Genomic DNA, 20763 nt, shown 5'->3' on the forward strand with positions numbered 1-20763 from the left:
TCACTGGTTGCTTCACTCTGCATGCCAACGTACCCTTGGGCAGGATGCTGAACCTTGAGTTGCTCTCCAGTGCATGCACCTGAGTGTGAAAGTTTGAAACCACTGAAGTACAGAAAAGTGCTTGTGTGAATTTACCATTTAATCCGGTCTCCTGTGTGTTTTTGTCTCCGGAATTGTTCCTGAGAGAATTGTTGTGGTTGGAAAGATTTCAGCAGGAACACCATTTTAGGTGGAAAAGTGTGTGAGGCTGAACTGTCTGCAGGTTCTCAAACAACTTAATGAAAGTATCTCAGACACAAACATTTACATTTTTATTAGCGAGCACTTAAAGTCCAGGAAGTCTTTAAAAAACAGCCAACCAGAGCAGCTCTGTTTGATTTGGAGCTGGGCAGGAAGTTATAAGCTCATGTAGCTTAGCATGTTAGGCTAAGAGTCAAACAACTGACAGACAGGGAACAGGGAGGTTTGACAGAAAGCTCCTTTAATTCTGACTTTTATTAAGAGGACGCTCCATGAGTTCAATCTGAAACATTCAGCAGATGCTAATCTCAGTTAAAGTCAAACACCTTCAGTGAGCGTGTGCGGACAGCATGTGTGATGATGTTTGCAGCCCTTTAGCCCAGACTTTGAAGCTGCCGAGGATGAACCGTTTCCTGTTTCCAGTCCAGGCTGATAAAGCGCACCGCAGCTTTTTAAGAATCAGGAACGGTTCTGCAATCAACACCTCATTACGTTACCCAGTGGCTGCTGTTATCAGGGGTTTAAACACCCGTCACTGTACTCCTGCACGGCAAACAAAAGCACCCATATGAACACCTTCAGAGCCACACCTGCAGCTTAAACCTGAAGACGCCGTGAACCTCTAATTAAAGGGTCATTCTGCTTGATTTCAGTAAAGAAATGCACGGGACTAATCTTGTGAATTTTAGAAATCCATAACAGCCGACTGTTTCAGTCTGACTTCACTATCATTAAAAACGGGCTTTATTATCCACTCAGTGTTTGCAGACTCTATCCGATGGTCTGAAGTCAGAGGGAGCCCGATTAGCTTGAAGGTTAGCTTAGCAGTGAATCAGGTGTGGTAGATGGTCCTCCTAGGTGGGCGGAGTCATTAAACAGATAATTGTTCAGGGTCTGACAGCAGTGATTGTTATCAGAGTTTCAGGAACGTGTATGTGTTCTTTTGTCTGGTTTCATTGCAGCTGTGAAGGTTTGTAGAAATGTAGAAATAATGACTCACACAGTCGGTTTCACATTTAAAGACTTCCAACACAAGTGCTGGATGGACTTGAGTCAATGACCCTGGACCTTCACAAAGCCTGTATAGCTGATATGTATGTTTAACATTTTCTCTATGAAGGATCACCATGAACACTCAGTTTGTTTTGGAAATGTACAGCCTTCAGTATAGGACTTGGGTGGACTTCCTAAAAAGGAGTGTGCAGACATGCAAACACCAAACTGGTTTCAGATGTTGGTGGAGATTCAACATCAGTTTTGAGACTCTTGGATTTCTGAAGGCCTTCAGCAAAGATTATGAACGGACATCGTGTCCAACAAATATCAGGACCAAAGAGATAGACCCGAGGTTTTGTTTACCAAAAGATAAAGGGGGTCTGCACTACGGAGACTGAGACTTAAAGACTTGCAACAACAATCCTGGATTGATGCCCTCATATTGAAACTTGAGTGGATGTTTTTAAACCTCTGAATTAAGTTTGACCCAGATGTAGATTCCACAGTACGTTTACACATCAGTGGACATCTAAAACAAGTTTAAAACTGTGTGGACATCTAAAGACTGCAGATTTCTAAAATAGATGAAATCCAAATCTTCATATATATTCCCATATCACTCAAAGGATTTCTGTTTTTCGTTTAAAGTCCACCAACAAACTGGACCTGCAGTACCAAGGGTGTAGAAGAGGGGCCAGCCCAAAAATCAAAATTAGATCTCTGGACGAACAAAAAAATAAAAGTTCTAGACAAAAATCTGTAGTTGGACATCCAGACAAACTTATTTGGACTTAAACATCAGAAACATCCCGGAAAAAAACTCCAACAACGTTCCTGCACCAATAGTCTTACATAAAATTTTCTGAATGTCTACACATGACTACGACATGACGAGGACCCGAGTACCTGTCTTACACATCCACCAAACAGGGTCTTGCATTAGAGCCACCTTTACAACACTTCCAACGTCTTTGAAGGTTTTCTGCTGAATATTCAGTTTTCACTGAGATGTCCTGATTCTGGACCAGAAGTCTGTAGACTTTTTTAAAGAGAAAACATCAGTGTGCATAAAAAAAAAGACAATAAGAAAGAATAATAAATGAATGTATGTCCATATTTCATGACCAAACTGTACACAGATGTTAAATGAAGTCCCAGCCTGACCTCCAGATGCTAAACCTGCAGAGACCGTGACAGGTGAAAGATGTGAGTCTACCCTCGGACACCGGCGTACAAGCTGGTGGGTTGTGGGTGTTTCTGTGTTGGTTTAAAGCCAAAAGGACCAATGATGAGGTCAATGTCATCGGATCAGCTGACAGAAAATCCACACGGGGAGAAAAAACAAGAGTTCAGCAGTTTCTCTTTTATCACATGAAAAAGTCCAGAGTTTGTCCAAAAATATAAATAAATAAATAAATAAAAAGTCTTTGTGACTGTCCTGATATGCAAACAGGAAGCAGCCAATCCACTTTCACACATTCACCTGAGGACAGGTGTGTGGTAATCTCCCCCTTCACACTCACCTTGTGTTAATCATCACTGTTACAGTTTGGTCCCATTTAGCCTTTTATGTCTTTGTTTAAGTGTGAAGAGAGTAAATTTACAAAAGAAGAATAAAATCCCCAAAAAGTTTCCTCTCGCTGTGCCACAGTGCAGGATATAAATTAATATTTAACACAAATGGTTATTAGTGCTGCTGATGGTATTCCTTTAAACTCCTCCTCCTTTTATTCCGGCTGAACGTCTGATGTGGACATTAAAAACTTCCTATGAGAGAAACTGTTACACCCTGAACATTAACATCATCTTCAGGGTTTAGTCAAGCTTTTTGATTCACTTCCTCCAACAATAATAAAGAACTTTTCATGCAGATACAGTTAAAGTGATGATTCAGTGCAGTTTGGATGATGGAAATGAGAGTTAAAGTAATCACACCAAAAATGTTCTTTTAAACAAACTGTAACGCCAGCAGAAGCTTTAAAAAATGATGCTGGTTCTTCTTTGTTTCTCACACATCTCCTCTCCTTGGATCCGATTGGCTCTTCAGAACAGCACAGCGGCCTGTCCAACGCCATCGTGCGCTCACAGGAAGTTCTCCTCCAGTTTGAGATGACAGCCAAAATGCTGGAAACAATCACTGGGGAGCTGAACTCCAGGGGAAGGTGAGGGTTCGCTCCGTGATCTTAGGCTACCAGTGGTGGTTCTTGGAGAGGTAGGCGATGAGCGCCACGGCCACGCCCACATAGATACCTGTCCCGATGGTGATTGACAGGACGGCGAGGAAGAGAGCCCGCCTGGAGCTGGAGCTGGCCAGGTGAAAGTCTCCTTTGGACACCGCCTTATTGGTCTGAGAGGGACAGAGATGTAAAAACAAGTCAGACAAAGGTTAGCTCCTTATTTCGTCACTCTCCGTGTGACACGAGTTGGGAAAAGAAACATGAAACACAGAAAACTGCACTAACGTTCCACCCAACAAAGGTGAGCTAGAACCTCAGTAACAGCGGGAAACTGGGCTAAAGCATCCATCCATCCATCCACTGTGGGAGGAAGCTGGAGAGAAACCACGCAGGAACAAGGAGAACATGCAAAAGTCTGGCAGGCTGACAGCTTCAAACCTTCTCACTGTAAGGCAACTGTGCCAACCACTGCTGATGTTATAGGAGGATTCAAGTCTCTAGTCCAAGTACACCTCAGTAATTGTTACCGATCAGAATTTTTCCTCTGGTTCAATCAGGTGATGAAGATCTGTCTCCATCTTCTCTCTGATGAAACCAGCAGCTTTCAGGTCTGAACTCGCCCACAGAGCTCCGAGCTTAGGGGGAGACTCCACATGTGACAGCAGATAATCAGCTTTACAAAGAGATGCTGAGCAAAACAGCAGAAGAAGAAACAAGATTAAAAGGCAGAGGAAGAACATTAGAGAGGACCCATCAGTCTCTCTGCTCTTTAATCGCTTTTTAATAAAGCTGATGTGATCAGGGAGCAAAGCCTCCTGCTTGGTTTTTGATCTCAGGGGCTCTATTAGATATCTGCTGCATCAGCTTCTGCTTGGATTCTACTTATTGAACGAGTGGACCTGAAAAATGTTCCTAACATGACAGTGATGTGCTCCAGCTGGCCATTCTGACAGTAACCTAAACGTCATACAGGGAAACCCAGCCCTCCCACCTGACTGACTGAGTCAGACTGAAACTGTCTGAATATTTTTACTGCTTTAATTTTGTCACTCGGCTCTTTTTAACAATAATAACAATAATAATAATAAATAATAATAATAACAATAATGGATTGCATTTATATAGCGCTTTTCGAGGCCCTCAAAGCGCTGCACACTTTTTGATGTGTTATCAGAGCTGGTACTGACTGACATAACCAACACTGTGCAGTGTGACTTGGGTGAGTAACAGGTTAAAACACCAAATTCATCAAATGAAACTTCCCGACTGAGACAGCAGGTTGTTTGTTCTGTTTTAACGGTGGACTCTGGTATATGTTAGACCTCTGAGCGCCGAGTCCGACGCTGATGTTCGCCGTGTGCTGACAGTGACCATCTATCTTTGTGTCAGGTGACAGCTGAGTTAACTCTGTAAACCTGATTAACTGACTCATGGGCAGGAAATAACCACTGTAATCACCACAGTTTCCAGTAAGACTTAATTACAGTTTCCATGTCATACCACATGACAGAGGGCGCCAGTGAGCTCAGGACCTCCTGTGACTGGTCCAGTGGGGAACAATGAGATGCTTCGGCCCGAATAAAGAATGTGTGTGTGTGTGTGTGTGTGTGTGTGTGTGTGTGTGTGTGTGTGAAGCCAGAGTTATGTAACAAGCTCAAACTGTGTGTGCATATGTAGACAGCTTTTACTGGCATTGTGGGTCCTAAGTGTGTATACGTCACCACATTAGAGGGACATGTAATGCCAACATTTGAAGACACGCTTTTTAAGGTTAGGGTCATCCCAGTAGTAGTGTGAGTTAATCTCCAGGAAATGAATCTGTGTGCGTGTTGGACTTGATCTAAAAGCACCAAATCAGATTATAAACAGGAGCTTAACAAAAACAGATTGTTTCAGTCTGCCACAGGCACCATTTACTCTCAGGACACGGTACTTTTCAGCTGTTTGTTCTCACAGTAAAAGTGTCCTGACAGTATTTTCAGAGGGAGTCTGAATGAATCTGAATCTGACTCTGCTCGTTTCTCTTCTCATTCATCATTAGATAAATGTCCTGATGTGACCTCATACACAATACATCACACTGAGTGTTCACTATGATCTGTGTGAAAGCTTTTCTTCCTGTGTGTCTGCTTTGTTATATGTGAGTTCAGTTTGTATCGTCCTTGATTTTAAAAGTTATTTCCTGGTGTGCTGTTCTGTGTTTTGACTTGCTGCCTCTGTTAGCATCAGACCGAGTTTACCTTTTTACCCTCTGTACCTGACATGTGTTTAGCCTGGGTCTAACTGGAGGTTCAGGGTGTTTGACTGCCCTGTTAGGGTAAACTAACTGCAGTAAATACAATAAAAACTAGTTCAAGAAAACTTGAGGACTAAAGCTCACCGTGGAGGAGATGGCTCAGACAGAGCCGTTTAGCATTAGCACGTCCAACAACCTGCTCATTATAAACGTCCCTTAGATCCGACTGGCTGCAGCCACTCAGTTACTTTTCCTCAATAAGAAGTCATGTCAGTACATTTAGAGCTGTAACATCTCCATGGGACTCAAATAAGCGTTATTACTGAGAACATGTTGACGAGTGTCATGTTTTTGACCTTTCAGGCACAGTCATCAGTAATGATGCGCCTGTTCTTAGAAAGGCTGTGGGACTTCTTAGTGTTACGATTAAAGGTTTGGGACCAAAGAAGATTCTCGTATTTCAAACATGATGTAAAGCAGGGAGGAGGTTATCCTGAAGATCCTCTCTCACTCTGTGAGTGAAGTTTGAACCCCGAGTGAGCAGGGATGGGCGGATGATGCTGAGAGCAGGATCCTCTCCTGCGTGCTCATCACGTTTGAAATATTCCTTTTTTAATGATTTTGGTTTGATGAACCTCTGACAGAGAAAGGACAACCATGCTCCTTCTCCTCCTCTTCCTCCTGCCGCAGCGCTTTCTGTTGTGTCTCACTGACGGATTTCAGTGTGGGAAGGGTTGTCAGTGGCAACCAGCCCAGGCTCCCTTGGAGCTGTAGGTGTGCAGTTGCCATGGAAACCACATATGTGACAACCAGACAGCTCGTTGCCAAAACCCTCCGCAGTTCAAACCTCCCACGTCTACAAACTGTCAGACAGCTGCTCGAATCAAGTCTTTGTTTTGATTCTCATTCTGCAACATTCAACGCAGCGTCACTTTAAACACGACTGGGCTGAAACCAGAGAGTGCGACTGCGACCAGCGTGCCACTGCGACCAGCGTGCCACTGCGACCACAGTGCCACTGCGACCACAGTGCGACTGCGACCAGCGTGCGACTGCAACCAGCGTGCCACTGCGACCACAGTGCGACTGCGACCAGCGTGCCACTGCGACCAGCGTGCCACTGCGACCACAGTGCGACTGCGACCAGCGTGCCACTGCGACCACAGTACGACTGCGACCACAGTGCGACTGCGACCACAGTGCGACTGCGACCAGCGTGCCACTGCGACCAGCGTGCCACTGCGACCACAGTGCCACTGCGACCACAGTGCCACTGCGACCAGCGTGCCACTGCGACCAGCGTGCCACTGCGACCACAGTGCAACTGCGACCAGCGTGCCACTGCGACCAGCGTGCCACTGCGACCACAGTGCGACTGCGACCATAGTGCGAGTGAGACCAGAGTGCGACTGCGACCACAGTGCGACTGCGACCAGCGTGCCACTGCGACCAGCGTGCCACTGCGACCACAGTGCAACTGCGACCAGCGTGCCACTGCGACCAGCGTGCCACTGCGACCACAGTGCGACTGCGACCATAGTGCGAGTGAGACCAGAGTGCGACTGCGACCACAGTGCGACTGCGACCAGCGTGCCACTGCGACCAGCGTGCCACTGCGACCACAGTGCGACTGAGACCAGAGTGCGACTGAGACCAGAGTGCGACTGCGACCACAGTGCGACTGCGACCAGCGTGCCACTGCGACCAGCGTGCCACTGCGACCACAGTGCGACTGCGACCACAGTGCGACTGAGACCACAGTGCGACTGCGACCAGCGTGCGACTGCGACCAGCGTGCCACTGTGACCACAGTGCGACTGCGACCATAGTGCGACTGAGACCAGAGTGCCACTGCGACCACAGTGCGACTGCGACCAGCGTGCCACTGCGACCACAGTGCGACTGAGACCACAGTGCGACTGCGACCAGCGTGCGACTGCGACCAGCGTGCCACTGTGACCACAGTGCGACTGCGACCATAGTGCGACTGAGACCAGAGTGCCACTGCGACCACAGTGCGACTGCGACCAGCGTGCCACTGCGACCACAGTGCGACTGCGACCAGAGTCCGACTGCGACCAGCGTGCCACTGCGACCACAGTGCGACTGCGACCATAGTGCGACTGAGACCAGAGTGCGACTGCGACCACAGTGCGACTGCGACCAGCGTGCCACTGCGACCACAGTGCGACTGCGACCACAGTGCGACTGCGACCAGCGTGCCACTGCGACCAGCGTGCCACTGCGACCACAGTGCGACTGCGACCATAGTGCGACTGAGACCAGAGTGCGACTGCGACCACAGTGCGACTGCGACCAGTGTGCCACTGCAACCACAGTGCGACTGCGACCACAGTGCGACTGCGACCAGCGTGCCACTGCGACCACAGTGCGACTGCGACCACAGTGCGACTGAGACCAGAGTGCGACTGCGACCAGCGAGCCACTGCGACCAGAGGGCGACTGTAACCAGACTGGAACTTTGTTCCTCTTCCTCCCTGACCGCTTTACAAACTACAACTAGGTGAGAGATGACTCCGGTTTGGCAGCCATATTCATACAGAGTAGTAATGGAGGACGCCATTCCTACTCCATTACTACTCCGTCCGTCCATGTGAACACGTGTCCATATTGACGTGGTCCAGCTCAGTTTCTGTTCGTTTCCAGAGTCAGCTTTGTTGTTTAGCTTTAGTTTTTATTACAGTTAGTTTCATGGTTTCATAATGTGGGGGTAATTCAGACGTCTAAACGACTACATCTCTTTGTATCACAGAGACACGTCAGTGTCATTAAACCTCCTGATGAACCTCTTCCTATTAACACAAACTCAAACACGAGGGGCTTCCAAACAGGAAATGACCAGCAGCAGTTTGAGGTGATCAGAGGTCAGAGAAAGTCAGTGACCCCACAGGTCTGGGTCCGGTGACACAAAGTGGGCGGGCCCAACCTAAACTTTTCTCAACTTTGGAATGTGAGTGGCTGAGGTTTCTGCATGCAGTTTCTCTGTCAGACCCGCCCCTCACTCATCACATCTGGTTTCAAAACACGATGACGGCGAGGACAAAGACGTCACAGCGGCCGTGTCCGTCTTGCATACCGACACGATCTAGTTTTGATTTCTGAGTTCGGCTCGTTCTTCCATGCTTGAAGTGAAATGGGCAGAAAAATCTGATCTGAGTTCAGTGGAGGTCAAACTCAAAGTCATGTTGCTGAGGCTGACGTGGGGTTCATTGACTCACTACGTCAACCGTGAACTCTGGTCTGTTTTTCGTGAGCGTTCGCTCCACGGTTACAGTAGCAGCCAATCATTTGACACCACAAAAAGGCATCACTGGTCACTTGAACGGGGAGGAGCTCAGTCACTGTGACGTTTCCTGTTTTATTTTGAAATTCCTGGTCTGTGTGTCGCTGTCTGCTGGTTCGTGGGTTTATTCTGTGCTCCGTTCTTCCTGTGTCTGCGTTGTGTTTATGTATAATTTCCTCCAGTTTGAATGTTTCACGGGTTTTCCCTTTTTCCTGTTCTCCTTACCTGGATTTTACCTGTGTGAGGTCACAGCAGGTTCCGCCTCTGTCCCACTCCTGATTTTTTTAACAAGCTGAGTGAGAGCATCTCTCCTCCTCCAGCTGACTGCAGATCAGTTGTATAAGGTGAACTGTGTCAGTGTGTGTCGAAGCAGCTCTGAAGTAATGATCCACACACACACACACACACACACACACACACACACACACACTGACTCATTACTGTAAATACACAACAGTCACTTCATTGACGTGTTCGGGTCATGTGGTTGTTTCAGGCAGGTAGTTTATTCCAGCTGGAGGGAATCATGTCTCCATCCCACAAACAGACAAACCACAGCTGCTAACTGTTAGCAGTGACCCCATAATCACATTAGCCATCTGTTACCATTAATGTAGCAGTTAGCAGACTGTAGTTAGACAAACATGAATAATTATTCCAGCTGAACGGGTCGTGGATGCAATATTGATCCGTGTCAGAGCGGATTACAGACACACGGAGAAGCGGGCGGGTTGATGCTGTGCAGAGTAACGGGGGAAGCGCAGCCGAAGAGTCCAGAGTGTGGAGAACCAATCAGAGCAATGAGAGCAGAGCAGCCAATCAGACGCTTTCAGGCCTGACGAGCAGAGCTGAGAGCAGAGTGAGGCTGCAGGTGGACATGGACACCAGTTTGGACCAAGGAGGAAGAACTTTGAGTGCCCAGGGCAGCATGTGCAGTTTACAGCCCTCTCTGGTCCCTATGCGGTGGTGCGGTGGTTAGCACTGTTGCCTCACAACGAGAAAGTGCGGCTGACAGGCTGGCTGTGTGGCTTCTCTCACATGCAGTAACAGGTGTGAGTCTGTATAGTTCTGTGTTAGACAGACTGGCATCTCGCTGTCTGGTAGCTCTGATAAGGATGGATGTATTTAACACTTTAAAGCAGGGGTGGGAAACTCGAGGGCCGGTGTCCTGCAGGTTTTAAACATCACCCTGGGTCAGCACAGCTGAACCACATGATGAGTTCTTTACCAGGAGAACTCTGGAGAACTTCAAGACATGTTGAGGAGGTCATTTAGCTGCTTAAATCAGCTGACATGTCTAAACCTGCAGGACACCGGCCCTCGAGTTCCTCACCCCTGCTTTAAAGCCTAACCTGTTGCTGTGTCAGACATCTGTAATCTGAACCATTTGCTCAGTTGAAAGAAATCCAGTGTTCTGTGCTTTTTCAGTGATTTTAGGGTTATTACAAGTGTCCGCTGTAGTTAGACCTAGTTTCTACCAACTGCGTCTCATTTCCAAGGCTAGGCAGTATGTTACACATAAGGACCTGGAAAAGCTCATCCACGCCTTTGTGACCTCTAGGCTGGATTACTGCGATTCACTTTATTTCGGTCTTCATTCTGCCCTTCTTCATAGACTGCAAACAGTTCAAAATGCTGCGGCACACATTCTGACTGGAACTGGGAGGTTTGCCTCTATTACCCCTGTTCTAGCTGACCTGCATTGGCTACCCATTAAATACCGCATCCAATTTAAAATACTGCTGCTTACGTTTAAAATCACCCACAACACAGCACCGAGCTACCTTATCGAACTCCATAGATCGTACGTTCCCGCCAGAGCACTAAGATCATCTACTCAGTTACTCATGGTGCAGCCAAGATCTCGGCTGAAGTCTAGAGGTGACCGTGCGTTTGCCTTGGCTGCACCAGAGCTGTGGAATAACCTTCCTATTGCAATCCGGGCGTCCGATTCTACCCAATCATTTAAATCACGGTTAAAAACCTATTTGTTTAATCTCGCTTTTCCTGCTTGTCAGTGCCTGTACCTGACTCTTAGACTTACTCTATTTTCCTTTATACATATCTTTTGTAGACTAGAACAGAATAATCCTTTAATTGTCCCACAAGGGGAAATTTGGTTGTAACAGCAGCCAAAAAGACACATATACAAACAAACAGTACACAGGACACAGAACAGAAACATACACAATTTTTCTTACATATTTACATTAAGGACAATGGCTTGTGCTTTTACAATGCTTTTACTTGATATGTATTTTATGCTACCCCTGTGTATTAGTGACAATGACCTGTTAGTATATTTGGTACTTTGCTAAGGCCTTATAATACTCATGTTACTTTCTGTCTTTTATGTTAAGCACTTTGGTATACTGCTGGTTTTTAAATGTGCTCTATAAATAAAGATGTATTGTATTGCGGTAAACCTGGGCACACTGCGTAAAGACGGAGGTTGGTGGAGAAAAGACAGTTTTTACATTCTTTTTTATTGTTTTGTTTTTACTGTTTGCCGCGATTTGAATACCTGCCTGGGATTACCGTAATGACCCTAACATCAGTGAAAAGCACAGAGTCGATGCTTTCAGAAACCGCTGGAATTTTCCCATGTTCAAGAGTAATTTGACCTAAAACGCTCCCGTCGGTTTTGAGGGGTTACAGTTTTGTGCACTCGCTGTCGTTTCCCTCATTTATGCACATTGCTCAAAGGTTAAAGGGGATTTTTGTTTGTGTTCTGTGCTCACTCTTTAACACACTGCAGCTTTGACACGTCCATTAGCTGGGAAAACTCAGACTAGATGTTAAATGTTTAAATGTACCATCTTGTAAGGGCCTCTGGCTTCAAAACACGAGAACTCTTTGATTTCTTATTTCAGATAAACGTTAACATCCAAACGCTGCAGCTGATCTGAGTCCTCACCTCGTGCGACAGGTAGAAGGCGGCGATGCCGAGCGGCCAGAAGCAGCAGAGCATGGAGAAGACGCTGAGGCCCAGGTGATCTCTGGGAGGCATCAGCAGGAAGGCGTCCTCGCTCTCTGATTCGCTGGAGTAATCGCTCTGATCAAAAACACGAATCAATCACTCACCCGGAGCAGCTTTTCAGGCGAGAACATTAGACACCTGTGTGTATGTCTGTGTCGCCACCCACCTGTCGGTCAAACAGGCCACGCCCCCAACAATGCAAACTTTAACCCAGGTGAGTTATAAAAACATCCTCCCACATACAGTTGTTACTTAACAGCACATGGAGATTTTAACACAGGAGTCTAGGGGACTGACTCAGTGCTGCTGCCTCTGCTGGACACCAGAGGAACTGCAGCACATGGAGCTTCCTGATTGGTTTTGGCTAAAATGAAGTCTACATTTTTGTTTGTTTCTACAGATCCAGCAGGAATAAAGAGAGAGGCCGTTCCATCAGCTGGCTGTGGGGGTTGAGCGTGACACTTTCAGGAGGCCAGCGCTTGCCTCACGCCTCAAGTCAAAATGGAGGCTGCTGTAAAACGTCTCGTGGTGCTGTGACGTCCCTGATGGTGTTTGTGTACCTACTGCAGAGAAATCAGTTTCGCATCCTCACAAATGTCATTACTGATTTAATTTTAAACTTCTGAAATAAAACTTCCTGTGAGCTTTAAACTCCTGGGCTGGTTTCACTTTACAGCTTTAGGTGAATAATTCAGGTGATTCACCAAATTGTGACTGTTACTGCTCCTCTGAGTGTGCCCTGCCCTCTGGCCTCTTTAATCCCTGCAGCACACACACACACACACACACACACACACACACACACACACACACACACCCATTAGAGCTGCAGAGTAGATTAAAGCTGGACTTCAGTGAGACAAAATCTCAGCTAATCGTCTCTAAAGCGATTGGCTGTTAGGAGGTCAAACGTGTCGCTCAGAGAGCTGCAGCTCTGAGTGCTAATCTCATTCTGCAGGAAGCACTCTGACTCCCCATCACGGACGGATGGACAGACTTCCAGCCATCCATCCGTCCACCTGTCTGTCCTTCCCTCTAGCCCTCAATATATCCTTCCTTTCATCCTTCTATCCCTCCTTCCATCCTTCCATCCATCCTCCCACCTATCCTCTTCAGAAATCAGATCAACACAGCAGTGGGCTCAGCAAGTATTCCAGATGTTTCTTTACTAGCTTCACTTCCTGTTATCCAGAGCTGTTCCCAGGTCAGACAGAACGTCTAACGTTTCCATGTGTCTGTATGTTGTCAGTCGTCCAGGTCATGGTAATCTCAGGAGCTTGGAAAGAAGAGTGGGCTTCTTTGACGTTTCACTCTTTATCAATTCTAAAGAGAAGCTTCTCAGATGACAGCTGAAACGTCTTGAAGTAACTCAAAGAAGCCCGGTCGCTCTTCTTTTCAAGCTCCTTATACTATAATCTTTCCATCTAGTTCTGGATGGATCCGGTGGGGTTTCTGGGCATGGCTAAAACATTTCCAAAGAGAAGCATCCAGGAGGAACCCTGATCCTGATCAGATCTGATCTGAAACACCTCCTTGATTCTGAGATCCCTCAAAGTGCGGGTTCCTCACCCGATCTCTAAAGAGGAAGCTGTTTCTGCCACTTGGATGCCACAGCTCACAGTCACAATGGTAGAAATGTACATTTATACTCAAAGGGGAGCAACCAGCTGTTGCCCAGCAGGTCTGAAGTAGTCAGAACATCTGCGATGCTTTAAAAAAACTTTGGGTTAGAGCATCTGTGAGCGACTGATGATGACCAGAAATCACTAAGCCAAGATGATGAACCAGCAGCCACAAAAGCTCCTTCAGAGCTCAGCTATAACAGTAACACCGCAGATACTTTAATCTTGACTTTCTTGATGTCTCTGATGATAGCAGATATCAGCTGATTTCCAAAATCTGCTGGATGTGCTTCATCAATGTCACCTACTACAGCACAGACAGGTTTGTGTTCACACACTGTTTTATATATATTTCGATTCGATGCCCTGACCTCCATCATGCTGAGCTCACTGATCACCAAACCAAGCCTCAAGCTGACTCACAGTGGCTCTCACGTCTGGTTCTTCCTCTGTTAAAGAAGATCTGACTGGATCACAAGTCAACGTGGAAACTTTGTTAACATCTTTCCACTGTGATGCGGTTGTTGTTGTCATAGCAACGACTTTAAATGGCAAAAACATTGGTGTTCAGCCATGCTTCCTTGGTGTGGTAGCACCCATGAGGAAACCCGTTTTGACTACCACAGAGACGTTTGACAGCAGCATCTAGTGGACATGAGAGGAACTGCAGTGCCTGTTTTCCCTCAGTGAATATATGCTGATGACACTTTTCTGTCAGAACGAGAAAAAGAGTCTTGGCACTCGTTCTTCAGACCTCTGCCCTCACCTCGGCTCAGGAGCCAGAGTGAGTCATCCACCAATCAGAAGGTCAGTGGTTGGGTCTGGGGTTCTGTAGCCAGAGTTTTCCCCAACTCATCATCAGAGTGTGAGTGTGTGAACGTAAGGTGAAAAGAGCTTATTTACCTCGAGCTCCTGGAAGTCTTCATCGTCGTCGATGTCATAGGACAGCCTGTGAATCTTTGCCTCCTCGCCAGAAAACTCCAGATACTTCCCATCAGTGAACAGCAGCACCTCCTTTGTGGAGGTGGGGGCGGCAGAAGAAGAGGAGGCTTCTGGTCCAAGTCCCTCGATGAAGGTGGTCTCACAGCAGTCGCCTCCCCCGGCCTCCCCCCAGGCCCGCAGGACACTCTCTGGGCACAGGAAGAGGCCGGGGGCCGGCCTGAGGCCAGGGTCTGGCACCCCGTGGTGGGGTAGGAGAGTGCTGGGGTTCAGAAGCTGGGGAGGACCCCTGCTGTGCTCCTGCTGAGTGGAGGTGCTCATCACCACGTGACCCTGATACTGAGGAGCAGAGTACACTGACAGCAGCGCCTCCTGGGGCTCCGCCCCCAGCCTGTGCGTGTTGATCAGGCCATTTTGTCTGCAGGATTCTCCTCCTCCTCTCTGTGAGACTCTCCCAAGCCCGGAGGAGGTTTCAGTCTCTTCTCCTCGGCTCTCCTCGTCTCCTCCACCTTCCATCTCTCCTCAGAACTCGTTTCCTCCTCGAGGGGTCTCTCAGAGAGGTCAGAGGTCAAGGGTCAGGCATTGTGGACTGAACTTTGCTGAAAAATAGAAAAAGAGAAGATAGAATAGAATAGAATAGCCCTTTGATGTCATTGTACAGGTGCTCCACACCAACTGTGACAGCAGGAATAAATACAAAATAAGATAGAGGCACACACTGGAGAACAAAGGAGGAAGTGCAACGAAAGGCGTTGGTCCGTGTGTGACGGGCCTGTCCTGCTGTCCTCACAGGCAGAAATATCCTCACAGCACGGACACATGCACCCGTGTGATGTGTGTTTGCAAATGTGGTGTGTGTGTGTGTGTGTGTGTTAGAGGATTCACCTGCTGAGCTGCATCCTGCATCCCATGAGATGCCTCGATAAACACCTGAGGTCCTTTTATGTTTTGGCAGGAAACCATCAGCAGGAGGACAGTCTGACATACGGGGACATGTCTGCACTGCTGTGTTTGCGGCTTCATATTTGGACCTGATGATGGTCTGTTTGGAATATGTGACGTCAGCAGCGTGTGTGAAACCTTAAACACCTGAAGCACCTGGTATATTAGAGCTCTAATAAAGGATTTCGTGCCTCGGCCCTCCCTCCATACAGTCGTCAGATATTGTGGTGTTTCCTGCTGGTGCTTCCTTGGCTGTGGTGTTGGAGGTGTTCCTGACGTTTTTGGTGTATTTGTGACTCTTTGAGCTGAAACATCAAATAATCCACAGCACATTAATAATAAAGCTCATCTTCAAAGCTGCGCCCCCACCATCACCACCAACAGGCGCACGTGCATGGACACCGCGCACACGCACGTGCACGGATGTTTACAGAAAAAACCTCATCGTAGACCCGAATACCGACACTCACCGGCTCTGACGTCAGCACGGTGATAGCCACACGCGCACACACACAAACACGCGCACATACTCACCTCCCAAGGTGAGACACGAGAGCCGTTCATCCACCCATCTGCGCATCCAGGCGTGACAGCGACCCCCGCGGCTGTCCCGCAGCCGCTCTGGGTGCGCTCTGAGCGGGCTGAGAAGCGGCGGGGTCCCGATGCGAAGCTCCGGATTTCCAAAACAGCCGTAAGAGGAGAGAGGCAGGCGGGCAGGCAGGTGTCCGTCTGCTCCGAGAATGATTCTCCTGCAGAGAGGAGGTGGAGAGGAGGAGGAGGAGAGAGGAGGCATGTGCGCTGAATACAGAGGAGGTGTGTGTCAGCAGAGACTTCTTCCACAGGGTCCTAAAGCCCCTCAGATCAAACGAATGACGAATTGAATAAATCGTCCTTGAAAACGTCCAGGTTTGGACTCGTGAAGTCAGACCCGCTGAACAATCGCATGTTTGCTCGGACTTAGAACTGGTTTTAGTTTGGAGTTGATCCTGATCTGCATCCACGAATTTCTCAAAGAATTCAGAAATTCAATTAATGTTGAATTTTGGACATCAGATCTTCTTTTGTTTTTAGCTGGGAGACATCGTCCTGATGTTCTAATATTACAAACCGAATCTGTTCCAGATCTCCTTCTGCAATCAGTTCATACAGGAAGTTTATGATGTCTCAGCTCCACCTGCTGCTTTTCATGCAGAAACAATCTTGTAGAGACTAAACAAAATATAAACGAGGGAAGAGTCAAGAGAGAGAATGTCAGGGTGAGATATTCCATCAGGCGTCATGGAAACAGGACATTTTAAAGTGAACCACACTTTCTGTCATAAACACTCTTCAGACAGAGTACACCCACTAAACCTTCATCAGGTCCCATTAAACCTGGTATGAGTGATGGTTTGATTTTATCAGTGTGTCACATCACTGTGGACGAGGAACTCACAGCTCGTCTGAGCGGTTTGCTTTTTGTGCGTCAGATGTGCAAACATCTCCACTGTGCTGTGGTTTGTTCCAGACGTCTGGTGGTTTGTGCAGTTAGGACTCTGCAGACCTAGCAGAGCTGCCATGAGAGAGGAGGCATCAGGTCATCAATGCATCCGATCAGGTCGTCAGCGCATCCGATCAGGTCGTCAATGCATCCGATCAGGTCGTCAATGCATCCGATCAGGTCATCAATGCATCCGATCAGTTCATCAATGCATCCGATCAGGTCGTCAATGAGTCTGATCAGGTCATCAGTGCATCCGATCAGGTCATCAATGCATCCGATCAGTTCATCAATGCATCCGATCAGGTCGTCAGTGCATCCGATCTGGTTGTCAATGAGTCTGATCAGGTCATCAGTGCATCCGATCAGTTCATCAGTGCACCCAATCAGGTCGTCAGTGCATCCGATCTGGTTGTCAATGAGTCTGATCAGGTCATCAGTGCATCCGATCAGGTCGTCAGTGCATCCGATCAGGTTGTCAGTGCATCCGATCAGGTCGTCAATGCATCCAATCAGGTCGTCAATGCATCTGATCAGGTCGTCAATGAGTCTGATCAGGTCATCAATGCATCCGATCAGTTCATCAATGCATCCGATCAGGTCGTCAATGAGTCTGATCAGGTCATCAGTGCATCCGATCAGGTCATCAATGCATCCGATCAGTTCATCAATGCATCCGATCAGGTCGTCAGTGCATCCGATCTGGTTGTCAATGAGTCTGATCAGGTCATCAGTGCATCCGATCAGTTCATCAGTGCATCCGATCAGGTCGTCAGTGCATCCGATCTGGTTGTCAATGAGTCTGATCAGGTCATCAGTGCATCCGATCAGGTCGTCAGTGCATCCGATCAGGTCGTCAGTGCATCCGATCAGGTTGTCAGTGCATCCGATCAGGTCGTCAATGCAGCCGATCTGGTTGTCAATGAGTCTGATCAGGTCATCAGTGCATCCGATCAGGTCGTCAGTGCATCCGATCAGGTTGTCAGTGCATCCGATCAGGTCGTCAATGCATCCAATCAGGTCGTCAATGCATCCGATCAGGTCATCAGTGCATCCGATCAGGTCGTCAATGAGTCTGATCAGGTTATCAGTGCATCCGATCAGGTCGTCAATGAGTCTGATCAGGTCATCAGTGCATCCGATCTGGTTGTCAATGAGTCTGATCAGGTCATCAGTGCATCCGATCAGGTCATCAGTGCATCCGATCAGGTTGTCAGTGCATCTGATCAGGTCGTCAATGCATCCGATCTGGTTGTCAATGAGTCTGATCAGGTCATCAGTGCATCCGATCAGGTCGTCAATGCATCCAATCAGGTCGTCAGTGCATCCAATCAGGTCATCAGTGCATCCGATCAGGTCGTCAATGCATCTGATCTGGTTATCAATGAGTCCGATCAGGTAATCAATGCAGCTGATCAGCTGCTGCTGCCGAGCAGAAGAATAACGGCGCTTCCCCTGGGGGCAGAGTCAGGTTTCCACGCAGTTGTTAATTCATTAACATCGGTGTTATAGAGCTTAGGTTGGATTTGAGCTCTTAGGACCTGCTGGAGCCCCACCCACCTGATGTTTGTGAGGGGTAGCCAGTCAGAGGTAAGCTGTGTGGAAAATGGGGAGGAGTTAAATATCTCGCTTCAGACAGAGGATGCAGAGAGGCCGGTGTCAGGTAAAGAAGGATTATTCTGAACAGGGACTCATGCACAGCTGCTTTCAGAGAGTCCAGGAACAGACCACACGTTACCATCAGGAGGGAGGAGGTAACGGAGGGGAGATCAGGATGAAGCAGAGAATTTTGGAGGAGGCTGAGGAAAAAAACGTCAAACATCTGAGTGAGAAGAACTTGTCAAAGCAGAAGAATAAGCTCCAAAATAAATTCATGGATAGTAACCGAAACGAAACAGGATGTAGGGTGCGCTGTACGCAATGATGGAGTCCTCATTTCCTGTTATCCTGCTCCACCCACACCACCTTTTTTGAAAAGCATGCAGGAGTGTTTTTGTGTGTTTTACTGTGTAAGATTTAACCTCATGTTGAATATGAGCTGCACAAAAGGGAAGTGCTGAAGCAGTTTAATGGTAAAAGTGCCTTCAGTGATCCACACATCACAACATCAGGTCACTCCTGCAGAGGGAAACATAAATCAGCACAAATGAAAAATGCTGCATCCCCTTCACGCTCACTGCAGACCTGCACAGCTTCATCCACCTCACAGGTCCAGGGCAGATCTGACAGACGCAGCACTCCTCCTGTCAGACCACACTCAGGGCCCACCATCACACCTTCACGCTGAGGTCTGAATGTTGGAAACAAAATGAAAAAATCAGATTTTGTCTTGAATTTACTCATTTTTATCTTCATGACTCAAAATTCTTTAGAACCAAATTTCCAGCTGAGTCCAAACTTCCTTTCCTGTTTTCATTCTTCGGTTAGTTTTGGTTAGTAGGGGAAAGTACCACAGCTGTGGAAGACCTCCTGTGTGGTACCGGTACCAAAGACCTCCCATCCCAAGGACCTCAGCAGCTACAGGCCGGTAGCCCTGACATCACATCTGATGAAGACCCTCAAGAGGTTGGTTCTAAACCATCTGCGCCCCCTGGTGAGGTCTTCATTGGATCCGCTGCAGTTTGCTTACCAGCCTGGCATTGGGGTGGAGGACGCCATCATCTACCTCCTGCACCGAGCTCTGACTCACCTGGAGAAGCCTGGAAGCACTGTGAAGATCACGTTCTTTGATTTCTCCAGTGCTTTCAACACCATCCAGCCACGACTTCTGAGAGACCAGCTGGAGCTATTGGGAGTGGACCACCACATGTCCCAGTGGATACTGGACTACCTCACAGAACGCCCACAGTATGTGAGGTCACAGGGCTGTGTCTCTGACACGCTGGTCTGCAGCACGGGGGGCCCCACAGGGAACTGTGCTGGCACCGCCCTCTTCACCCTCTACACTGCAGACTTCTCCATCAACTCCCCACGCTGCCACCTACAGAAGTTCTCTGACGACTCTGCCATAGTCGGCCTCATCACAGGTGAGGACGACTCAGAGTACAGACAGTGGACTCTGGACTTTGTAGACTGGTGTCAGCAGAACCACCTGCTGATCAACGCCGGGAAAACCAAGGAGTTGGTGGTGGACTTCTGGAGACGCAGACCCACCACACTGACACCGGTGAACATCCTGGGAGTGGACATTGAGATAGTGGACTCTTATAGGTACCTGGGTGTTCACCTGAATAATAAACTGGACTGGAGCCACAACACTGATGCTCTTTACAGGAAGAGTCAGAGCAGACTCTACCTGCTGAGGCGGCTGAGGTCATTTGGAGTACAGGGAGCGCTTTTAAAGACCTTCTATGACTCTGTGGTTGCATCTGTCATTTTTTACAGTGTTGTATGTTGGAGCAGCAGTTTATCGGCAGCTGAGAGGAAGAGGTTGGATAAACTCATCAGGAAGGCCAGCTCTGTTCTGGGATGCACCCTGGACCCAGTGCAGGTGGTGGGAGACAGAAGGACTCTGGCCAAAATAACATCTCTGATGGACAGAGTCTCCCACCCCATGCATGTAAATGTTGCTGAACTGCAGAGCTCCTTCAGTGAGAGACTGCTGCATCCTCGATGCATGAAGGAGCGTTTCCGCAGGTCCTTCCTCCCTGCAGCTGTCAGACTGTACAATCAGAACTGCTCCCAACAATCATAGATGTTTACATCAGTGTTGTAACTGCAATAAGTTAATCAACCGATTTGCACTACAACCTGGTTTGCCTCTTATCTGTAGTTATTTTTATTTTATTTAATAACTGTACAGTACTCTGTTTATAGTAACCATTGTCCTTAATGTAAATATGTAAGA

The 20763-nt window shown here is 47.8% G+C and overlaps 1 protein-coding gene across 2 annotated transcripts; it reads right to left on the reverse strand.

The window, feature by feature from the left end:
* Positions 1–102: 102 nt before the first annotated feature.
* LOC116333203 (synapse differentiation-inducing gene protein 1) lies at positions 103–17287 on the reverse strand. Of its 2 annotated transcripts, XM_031756383.2 has the most exons (5): positions 15971–17287; positions 15380–15741; positions 14459–15093; positions 11871–12008; positions 103–3583 (listed from the first exon to the last, which is right to left on the reverse strand). In XM_031756383.2, the coding sequence occupies exons 3-5, from the start codon at positions 15008–15010 to the stop codon at positions 3425–3427; spliced, it is 849 nt and encodes a 282-aa protein (XP_031612243.1). In that variant the 5' UTR covers positions 15011–15093; positions 15380–15741; positions 15971–17287; the 3' UTR covers positions 103–3424. The 2 variants fall into 2 exon arrangements, with proteins under 2 accessions (XP_031612243.1, XP_039477312.1); XM_039621378.1 differs by lacking the exon at positions 15380–15741.
* Positions 17288–20763: the final 3476 nt, after the last annotated feature.

This window comes from Oreochromis aureus, linkage group 13, assembly GCF_013358895.1.
Source record: "Oreochromis aureus strain Israel breed Guangdong linkage group 13, ZZ_aureus, whole genome shotgun sequence".
NCBI lineage: Eukaryota > Metazoa > Chordata > Actinopteri > Cichliformes > Cichlidae > Oreochromis > Oreochromis aureus.